The sequence below is a fragment of the Falco biarmicus genome, chromosome 19 (genome assembly GCF_023638135.1).
Source record: "Falco biarmicus isolate bFalBia1 chromosome 19, bFalBia1.pri, whole genome shotgun sequence".
NCBI lineage: Eukaryota > Metazoa > Chordata > Aves > Falconiformes > Falconidae > Falco > Falco biarmicus.
Window position 1 is genome coordinate 714,507 of NC_079306.1, and position 10,119 is coordinate 724,625.

General features: G+C 66.5%; 1 protein-coding gene across 1 annotated transcript; it reads left to right on the forward strand.

Moving 5' to 3' along the window:
• The first annotated feature begins 1,261 nt into the window (after positions 1-1,261).
• On the forward strand, positions 1,262-9,712 carry MAP3K12 (mitogen-activated protein kinase kinase kinase 12). The gene is given in 22 exon segments (XM_056322642.1): positions 1,262-1,413; positions 1,415-1,495; positions 1,497-1,641; positions 1,944-2,127; positions 3,133-3,214; positions 3,216-3,325; positions 4,046-4,204; positions 4,598-4,756; positions 5,165-5,241; positions 5,244-5,272; positions 5,852-5,902; positions 5,904-5,962; positions 6,166-6,282; positions 6,709-6,778; positions 6,780-6,847; positions 7,369-7,558; positions 7,560-7,628; positions 7,630-7,725; positions 7,728-7,820; positions 8,239-8,309; positions 8,447-8,699; positions 9,548-9,712. Coding segments are annotated over 22 exon segments (2,370 nt in total). The 5' UTR covers positions 1,262-1,299; the 3' UTR covers positions 9,641-9,712.
• Positions 9,713-10,119: the final 407 nt, after the last annotated feature.

Here is a 10,119-nt window from a genome sequence, read left to right on the forward strand (position 1 = left end):
GTGCGGAGCTGCCGGGGGGGTGCGGCGGGGAGGAGGCTGCATCCCTTACCGGGATGACGTCACCGCGTGACGTGATGTCACCACGGGGGGGGACACGACACCTGGAGGGGCGGGGCGTCTTGTCGCCTGTGTCCCCCCCCCCCTCCCCCGGCCCCGGACGGCTGGTCCCTCGGGGTGACAGTAAGCCCCGCCCACGCCCCCCCCGCGGTGACTCACACCCCCCCACACACCTAATTTTAGTGATGACCTCATCTGCCGGTTCCACTGTTGCCATGGCAACTCTACCACCCCCCCCCCCCCCCCCCCCCCCCCCCAATTTTCCGGGGAGCTGGATCGAGTCTGACCCACCCCCGGCCACCTGGGTCCCCCACCAGCCCTGCCTCAGTTTCCCCTGTCACGTTTGCTCGCCGTGTGTGGCCTTGCACGCTTGTGCACACTTCTGCAAGCTCGTGCAGGCCCCTGCGTGCTCTTGCACGCTCCTGCACGCTCCTGCGTGCTTGTGCGCATGCCTGAACGCTCCTGCACACTCCTGCACACTTGGGCACACCTTTACCTGCTCATACACCCTCTTGCACACTCATACCTCCTCTTGCACGCTCGTGTGCCCTCTGTGCATTATGGAGGGCCTCTTCCAGCCCTCCTCCCAGCCAAGCGGGGCGCACAAGCGTAGGGGTGCATGCGGGTGTGAGGAGGGGTGCGCGTGTGCAAGGGGGCATGCATGCCTAAACTAGGGGGTGCACACACAGTGTGGCATCAGGAGAGGGGGTGCATACACTTGTAGGGGTACACACACGTGTGCAAGGGGCTACACGTGCCTGCAAGAGGTGCCCATGGGCATAGGGCTGCACATGGGGGGTGTAAGGGAGTGCACGTGTGTGTAAGGGGGTGCACGTGTGTGTAAGGGAGTGCACGTGTGTGTAAGGGGGTGCACGTGTGTTTACGGGAGCATCCAGGTGCAAGGGGGTGCTGATATGTGCTGGGGATGCACACACACGTGGGCTGTACACAGGAGTGCAAAGGGGGTGCAGGTGCATGTAAAGGGGTGCCCATGGGTGCAAGGAGGTGCACACGTGTGTGGGGCTGCACATGGGGTGCACAGAGGTGCACACGCGTGCCAAGGGGTGCCTGTGCATGCAGGGAGGGGCACCGGCAGAGCTGCACAGAGGCACGAAGGGCGCAGGCGGCTGCACGGGGGTGCCTATGGGTGCAAGGAGGGGGGGGGGGGGCTGCACCCCCAATCCCACTGACAGCCCCTCCCGCAGGCCAGGGGGCAGCGGAGGGGCGCGGGGGGCCCCCGCCATGGCCTGCCTGCACGAGACGCGGACGCCCTCGCCCTCGCTGGCGCTGGCCTCGGATGGGACCCCGGAGCAGGAGCTGACCCCTACGCAGTGCGTGCTGCGCGACGTGCTGCCCGCCGCCCCCCGCCGCCCCTGCCGCCCCCGCCGAGGCCTGGCCCCGCCGCGGGCCCCCCCGGCACCCTGACCTGGGGCCCGAGGGGTGCGGGACCCCTGGCCGCCGAGGCCGCCCACCTGCGGTGCCAGGCTGGGGGGGGGTTCCTGGAGGGGCTTTTTGGCTGCCTCAAGCCCGTCTGGACCATGATCGGCAAAGCCTACGCCGCCGAGCACAAGCACCCCCAGGAAGGTGAGGGGGTGCAGCGTGGGTGCTGCGGGGTCAGGGGGGAGCGAGGGAGGATGCTATGGGACAGGGATTGGGGTGCTGGGGTGCAGAGGGTGCAGTGCGGTGGGGTGGGAGCCGTAGGGCTGGGCTGAGGGTGCCAAGGGGGGGCCTGCACCCAGGCTGTGCCAGCATGTGGGTGCCCCAGGGGTGCCGGGGTGTGGGTACCACGGCCGTGGGTGCACCAAGGATGCTGGTGTGTGGGTACCATGGCCGTGGGTGCCCCAGGGGTGCTGGTGCCTGGGTGCCATGGGTGTGAGTGCCCGCAGACCCCTGGGAGGTGCCATTCGAGGAGATCCTGGACCTTCAGTGGGTGGGCAGTGGGGCGCAGGGTGCCGTCTTCCTGGGCCGCTTCCATGGTGAGGAGGTGGCTGTGAAGAAGGTGCGGGACCTCAAGGAGACTGACATCAAGCACCTGCGCAAGCTCAAGCACCCCAACATCATCACCTTCAAGTGAGCACGGGTGCTGCTGGCACCGGCGTGGGGTGTGGGCAGGGGTATGGGGGACACCGCGGGTACAAGGCATGGGGACAGCATGCACGTGGCATGGGGCATGGTCATGGACTGTGTATGTGGCATGGGCAAGCCATGGTCATGGGCACACGGCATGGACATGGCACGGACAAGCCATGGGCACGGGGCATGTGGGCACAGAGCACAGACACAGCACGGGTGTGAGGCGGAGTGTGAACATGCCATGGGCATGGGGCATAGACACGGGCATGCCGTGGGCGTGAGGGATGGAGGCATGTGCATGGCATGGGCATGAACGCAGCATGGGCCATGGATGCGCCATGGGCAGAGGGCATGGCATGTGGCGTGGCCATGGAGGACACCATGGGCACAGGGCATGACACGGCCTGGGCGTGAGCACAGCATGAGGTATGGACGTGCACAGGCAAGGGGCATGGACACAAACATGACATGGACACGGCAGGGGCATGAGCATGAACGTGGTGTGGGCATGGACACAAACTTGGCATGGACATGGCAGGGGCATGGGCACAGAGGTCATGGACATGACATGGGCACGGGGCACCAACACAGCGTGTGCATGGGGAGCACCAGCATGGCATGGACCTTGGTGGGCAGGGCACAGCATGGGCACGGGGCACACCAGCGTGTCCCACGTGTGGCACAGGGGACAGCCACACATGGGACAGCTCTGTCACAGGCAGGGCACTCTCGGGGCAGGGCAAGGTGGGTGCAGATGGGTGCCCCAGTATCCCAGTGCTACTGGGAGTCTGGGTGCAGAGGGGTGCCCACGGTGCAGATGGGTGCTCCTAGTGCCAATGGGGGGGCTTGGGTGCAGGTGGGTGCCCCAGCACTGGTGGGTGCTGGCAGATACCCATGCAGATGAGTGCCCTGGAGAAGAAGGGTGCCCTGGTGGTGCTGGGTGCTGCCAGGTGCCCTGGTGGTGCTGGGCAGCAGGTGCTGAGGGTGCCGCTGTGCCCGCAGGGGTGTGTGCACCCAGGCACCCTGCTACTGCATCATCATGGAGTTCTGCGCCCAGGGCCAGCTCTACGAGGTGCTGCGCGCCGGGGCGCAAGGTCACCCCCTCCCTCCTCGTCGACTGGTCCATGGGCATCGCCGGCGGCATGAACTACCTGCACCTCCACAAGATCATCCACCGCGACCTCAAGTCACCCAAGTGAGGAGGGCTGGGGGCTCGGACAGCACCCATGGGTGCTGGGGTGGGTGACCCTGGTGATGGCATGCCTGTGGTGGGGACATGCATGTGGCAGTTGCATGATTGTGGCAGTGCCATGCCTGTGGTGGTGTCTTGTCCTCGGTGGCTGCATGCCAGTGATGGTCGCATGCTTGTGGGCGGTGCCGTGTCCATGGTGGTGACATGTCCATGGTGGGTGGCATGTCCTTGCTGGTGCCCTGTGCCCATGGTGGTGCCATGTCCATGGCAGTTGCATGCCCGTAGCAGTGCCATGGCTGCGGTGGCTGTGTGTCTATGGCAGTGACACGTTCACAGCATTGATGTGTCTGTGGCAGTGCAGTGACTGTGCTGGTTGCTTGCCCATGATAGTTGTGTGTCCACGGCAGTGCCATGCCTGTGGTAGTTCCGTGCCCATGGCAATTGCTTGACCGTGGCAGTGCTGTGTCCACGGTGGTGGCATGCCACAACAGGACCATGCTCATGGCATTCACATGCCCATGACAGTGCCGTGCCCGCAGTGGTGCCACGTCCATGTTGGTGCTGTGGTGGTGCCACATCTGCGATGGTGTTGTGCCCATGGTGGTGGCTTGCCCATGACCTGGTGATGCTCATAGCAGTTGCGTGCCCATGTCGGTGTCATGCCAGTGTCAATCGTGTGTCATTGGTGTGGTGCTGGCGTGGCACTGAGCAGGTGCCCCCCAGCATGCTCATCACCTACGACGACGTGGTGAAGATCTCGGACTTTGGCACCTCCAAGGAGCTCATTGACAAGAGTACCAAGATGTCCTTTGCTGGCACCGTGGCCTGGATGGCACCCGAGGTCATCCGCAACGAGCCTGTCTCCGAGAAAGTTGACATCTGGTGAGGACACAGGGACCTTGGGGACATGGGGACCTTGGGGGACACCAAGGAGCTGTGGTGGCACTGGGGACACAGCAACACACGGGGCTTTGGGAGGCAGTGGGGACACTGGGGGGCACAGGAGGCAGGGACAATAGGAAACGGGAGACACTGCGGGGACATCAGGGACATGTGAAGGCCTCAGGAGCACTACAGGGGGACCAGGGATGGGGACATTTGGGATACTTGGGAGGGATGTTGCAGGGACAGGGGACATCAGGGACCACAGGAGCAGCAGGGGACAGAGGGGACACCAGCATGGGCAGAGGCAGGGAGGGGACACAGGGCAAGGGGGATGAGGGGACAGTGGAGGACGCTGGGAGTGACAGGGGCCATGGGTGCTGGTGCCCCCAGGTCCTTCGGGGTGGTGCTGTGGGAGCTGCTGACGGGTGAGATCCCCTACAAGGACGTGGACTCATCGGCCATCATCTGGGGGGTGGGCAGCAACAGCCTCCACCTGCCCGTCCCCTCCGGCTGCCCCGACGGCTTCAAGGTGCTGCTGCGCCAGTGCTGGTGAGTGCGTCTGTGGGGACACCCCACCATGGGCACACTGCCATGGGGACAGCACAGCACGGGGACAGCCCACTATGGGGACACCTCCCTTGGGGACATACCATGGGCACCCATGCCATTGGATGCGTCATGCCATGGAGGACCCCACCATGGGCACCCCACTGTGGGGACCACCATTGAGGGACCTGCCGTTGGCACCCCAACGCGGGCAGCGCAGGGGGGACCCTGGTCACAGTGGTACCCCCACCCTAGGGGTGTGCCCAGGGCCACCCCATGCCAAGCTGCACCCCATGTGGCCTGTGCACCCTTCTCTGTGGTCCCCCAAAGCCTCAACACCCCCATAGCTCCCCCCCCCCAGCACCCAGGCACCCCCCCACCCGCACCCCAGCACCCTGGCACTCCCCCCAGGAACAGCAAGCCCCGGAACCGGCCGTCCTTCCGGCAGATCCTGCTGCACCTCGACATCGCCTCTGCCGATGTCCTCTCCACCCGCAGGAGACCTACTTCAAATCCCAGGTACCAGCACCCCAGGACCCCAGCACCCTGGGACCGCCGCACCCCGGGACCCCCAAACCCTGCAGGAGACCTGCTGCAAATCCCAGGGACTGTGAGGGCTGCTGCAGGGACAACTGATGCCCACAGCAGCTGGTGCCCAGGATGCCCGGTATATCCCAGTGCTCGTGGTAGCCATGCCCAGTGTATCCCAGTGCCTCGAGTAGCTGCAGCCAGGTCATGCAGTGCCCAGGGTACCTGGTGCCTGGGGTATCTTGTGCCCAGGTGCCCCGTGCCCAGAGTAGGTGGTGCCCAGTGCCTGGGGTAACTGGTGCCCAGGGTGCCCAGTGCCCATGGCAGCCGGTGCCCCGGGTGCCTGGTGCCCGTGGTAGCTGGTGGCGGGAGTGCCCCATGCCAGGATAGCTGGTGCCCAGTACCTGGAGTGCCCAGTGTCCGCAATAACTGGTGCCAGGGTGCCCCATGCCCACGGTAGCCAGTGCCCGTGGTAGCCAGTGCCCAGTGCCCACGGTAGCCGGTGCCCGGGGTGCCCGGTGGCCACGGTAGCCCGGTGCCCGGTGGTAGCACAGTGCCCACATACCACAGGCGGAGTGGCGGGAGGAGGTGAAGCTGCACTTTGAGAAGATCAAGTCGGAGGGGGACATGTCTGCACCGGCTGGAGGAGGAGCTCATCAACCGCCGGCGCGAGGAGCTCCGGTGGGGCCCCGTCGCGGGACACGGGGACGCTGGGAACACGGAATGCTGGGGACACTGTGGGCATCAGGGGCGCGTAGAGGGGCGAGGGGCTGGGGGTATCGGAGGGGTGCCGTGGCGCAGGGAGAGCTGTTGGGTCCCTGTCACTTTGTGTGGTGGGTGCCATGGGACGCGTGTGCTGACACCACGCGTGCCCTGGGCGCTAGGCACGCGCTGGACATCCGGGAACACTACGAGCGCAAGCTGGAGCGCGCCAACAACCTCTACATGGAGCTCAGCGCCCTCATGCTGCAGCTGGAGCTCAAGGAGAAAGAGCTGCTCAGGTGAGGGGGCCCTTCCAGCACCCACCAGCACCCCTTGCACCCACCAGCACCCCCTCTGCCCATCCCATGGCCGCCCCATTGCCATGGTCAACACTACACCCACCCATGGCCCATGGCCAACCTTACAGCCACCCCATGGCCGTGACCAACCCTACAGCCACACCATGGCCACGGCCAAACCAATAGCACCCCATGGCCCATGGCCAACGCTGTATCTACCCCGTGGCTGTGACCAACCCTATAGCCACCTCATGGCCATGGCCAACCTGATACCTACTCCATGGCCATGAGCACCCCTATACCCACCCTGTGGCTTCCCTGAACCCATGGCCAGCCGTTACCCCATGGCCACTAGCCCAAGGCCATGGCCACCCCACCCCACGCTGCCTCCCCGGGGGTGGGTGCCCACGCGTGGCCCATGGCAAGGCGGGAGCAGGCACTGGAGAAGCGCTACCCTGGGCTCTTCAAGCCGCGGGCACCACGGGGGCTCCTGCACGGGCAACGCCGTCGAGACCCTCATCAAGAAACGCAACGTCCCCCAGAAGCTTTCACCCCACGGCAAGCGGTGCGGCCGGACGCCTGGGACGGGATGGGGGGTGGACTCTGGGTCCTTTGGGTGGGGGGGGCTGGCGGGTCAGGTGCCTGGGTGCTTTGGGTTGGGGGGAGCATGGACATGGGGGTCCCTCAGGGTTGGGGGTGTGTCTGGAGACATGGGGGTCCTGGTGGGGCTGGGAGCCCGGACACCTGGGTCCTTTTGCGGGGGGTTCTGGGGGCTTGGGTGCCTGGGGTCTTTGGGGAGAGGGGCTGGCGTGTGGATGCTGGGGTCCTTTTGCGGGGGGATGCTCTGCGGGTGCAGATCCCTGGGGTCTTTGGGGAGGTGGGTCTGGGGGTGCAGATGCTGGTGTCCCTTGGAGGGGTGGGATCTAGACATGAGGGTCCCTCCTGGCTGGCTGGGGGGTGTCCCTTGGAGGGGTGGGATCTAGACATGAGGGTCCCTCCTGGCTGGCTGGGGGGTGTCCTAGGGGCTGGCAGACGCCTGGGTCCCCATCCGCAGCCCTTCCCCTTGTCTGTCCCTCCCCCCCCAAGACCCGACATCCTGAAGCCGGAGGTGCTGCTGCCCAAGCTGGATGCGGCCATGGCACAGGTGGCCCTGCCGGGGTGTCCCAAGGGCCCCCCCTCGCCCGGGCGCAGCCGCCGGGCCAAGGGCCGCCATCGCAAAGCGGGACCCCGGGGGGGCTGCGGGGAGCCAGGCCCCGAGGCTGGACCCCCCCGGGGGCTCGCCGGCCCCCCCTCCAACCACCACCGGCCCCGATCTCCTTGGGGGTACCCTGGAGGCTGTGGGTGCCCCCCCCAGCCACGGTACCTGATGCAGGACCTGAGGGGGCAACAGGTTCCCAAGGGTCCCCCCCACCGCAGCCCCCCGTGCCGGGTGAGCCTGAGCGGGGAGAGCGGGGCCGGCCGGGGGGGGAAAGTGGGGGGCCGGGCAGCACCTCACCCCCGCAGCACTGCTGTACCGCGCGGCTGTCACCCGTGGGCAGGTGAGAGCCCCCGACACCTGGGTCCCTTCCCTGGGGGGCTGGGGAGGGGGCAGGACCCCCAGGTCCATCCCAGCAGGGGGAAGTGGGATGGATCCCTTCTGGGGAGGGGTTGGAGGGGGGGGTCCCTCCTGCAAAGGAGGGATCAGGACCCTTGGGTCCATCCTGGAGGGGGGGGGGGGGGGGGGGGGGGGGGGGGGGGGGCGGTGTCAGGACCCCTGGGTCCATCCTCGGGGGGTTTCAGGACCCCTGGCTCCCTCCTGGGGGGAGGGGGCCAAGACCTCTGGGTCTCTCCTGGGGGGGCAGGAGGGGGCCAAGACCCGTGGGTCCTTCCTGGGGTGGTGGTGGGGGGTGAGGACCCCCGGATCCCTCCTGAGAGGCAGCAGGAGGACCCCAACGCCCCTCCCCGCCCCTCCACCAGAAGCGGGGGGTCTCATCAGAGGAAGAGGAGGGTGAAGTGGACAGCGAGGTGGAGCTGCCACTGCGGCAGAGGTGGGTGCTGACACCCCCGCCTCCCCGGGTGCGTTTGGGGGTCTGTGGGTGCTCAGGCACCTGGGGTAGGTGCAGGGGGGTCTGTGGGTGCCCGGACATGGGGGTCCTCACCGCTCCCAACACCCCTTCCTCCCCAGGTGGCCCCCGGGCATGAGCAAGCGCCAGTCGCTGTCGACCTTCAGCTCGGAGAACTTCTCGGACGGGGACGGGGACGAGGGGCACACGAGCGAGCCCTCGCACAGTGCCACCCCCGACGTGGGCAGCACCAACACGGACGAGCGGCCCGACGACCGCTCCGAGGACCTGCTCTCCCAGGGCTCCGAGATCCCCCTGGATGCCGCCGCACCCCCCGAGGGTCCCGGCCGCCGTCATGGGGGGCTCAGCCCCAAGGTGATGCCCCAACCCCGGGGTGGGTGCCAGGGAGCACCCACAGTCCCCCAGGGATGGGTGACAGCATGGGGTGAGGGGTCCCTAAGGGCCCCCCAGGGCTGGAACTACGGGGTGGGGGTCCTCAAAGTCCCCCAAGATGGGGCTAGAGGAAAGGGGCCTCCCAGAGATGGGTGCCATTGCGTGGGGGTCCCTAAGGGTTGGAACTATGGGGTGGGGGTCCTCAAGGTCCCCCAGGATGGGGTTAGTCAGGGGAAAGGGGTCTCCCAGAGATGGGTGCCATTGGGTGGGGGTCCCTAGGGTCCCCCAGAGCTAGGCACTATGGGGTAGGGGGTCCCCTGAGCCCCCCAGGACGGGGTTAGCAAGGGGAAGGAGAGGGGAGTCCTCCTCTATGGGGAGGGGGGGACCCACTGAGGAAGGCAGGACCAGGTGCGATGGGGAACGGGGTCCCCAGAGCCCCCCAGAACCAAGTACTGGGGGAGGGGGGTGATATCCCAGGGCCCCCCACCAAGGGTGGACATCATGGGCAGGTGGTCTCAAGGGCTCCCCAGGACATACCCCAGGTATCTCGGGGGGGGGGGGGGGGGTCCCCGGTGTCCCCCAGGATGAAGTACTGTGGGGAGGGAGGGGTCTCCTAAATCGCTGGGCAGGGTCCCCCAGGCCCCCCCCCAGGACAGATACCATGGGGTGGGGATCCCCCAAACATTAGAGGCCATGGAGAGGGGGCTCCTCAGGTCTCTGCCCTGCAGAGGTGGGGGTCCCCAACACCCCCAGGACCAGCTGTGGGGCAGGGGGAGACCCTGAAGATGTTTAACCCCCCCCCCATTTATGCCTGTCCACCCCACCCCCAGGTCTCTGAGGACTCTGACTGCGACAGCGCAGAGCTGGACCACTCAGGCAGCGGCGAGGGGCCCCCCCGGCCCACAGCCCCCCCCGGCCTGTGACCTGTCCCCCACCACCACCACCCTGCACACCCCCCACTTGTACAGCCCCAAATATTTATATAAATATCTATCGATCTCTACAGAAAGCTCTGTGCTGTCTCTGTGCCTGGGGGGGGAACAGGGCTCAGGGAGGGGGCACAGGGGTCACAACGGGTGTGTTGGTTTTTTTTGGGGGGGGGGGGGGGCGCGCACAGCAAGAGCAGGGGTAGATGTTGACTACCTCCCTTTTCTGTTTACGTAGCCCCTACCATAATAACCCCCACCCCAGAGGGGTTACAACCCAGTGAGCTGTTTTTTTGGGGGGTAGGGAGGCAGCATATAAAGAGCTGAGCCCCCCTACAGTCCCACTGCTCCTTTACCAGTGGAACTGGGAACACTGGGTGGTGGCAGAGACCCAAGTGGGGGACAGCCGCTTTCACCCCTGTGAAGCAAAGGAGGGTCCCAGGTGGACGTCAGGCTGAGGGGGCAGGTAAAGAGGT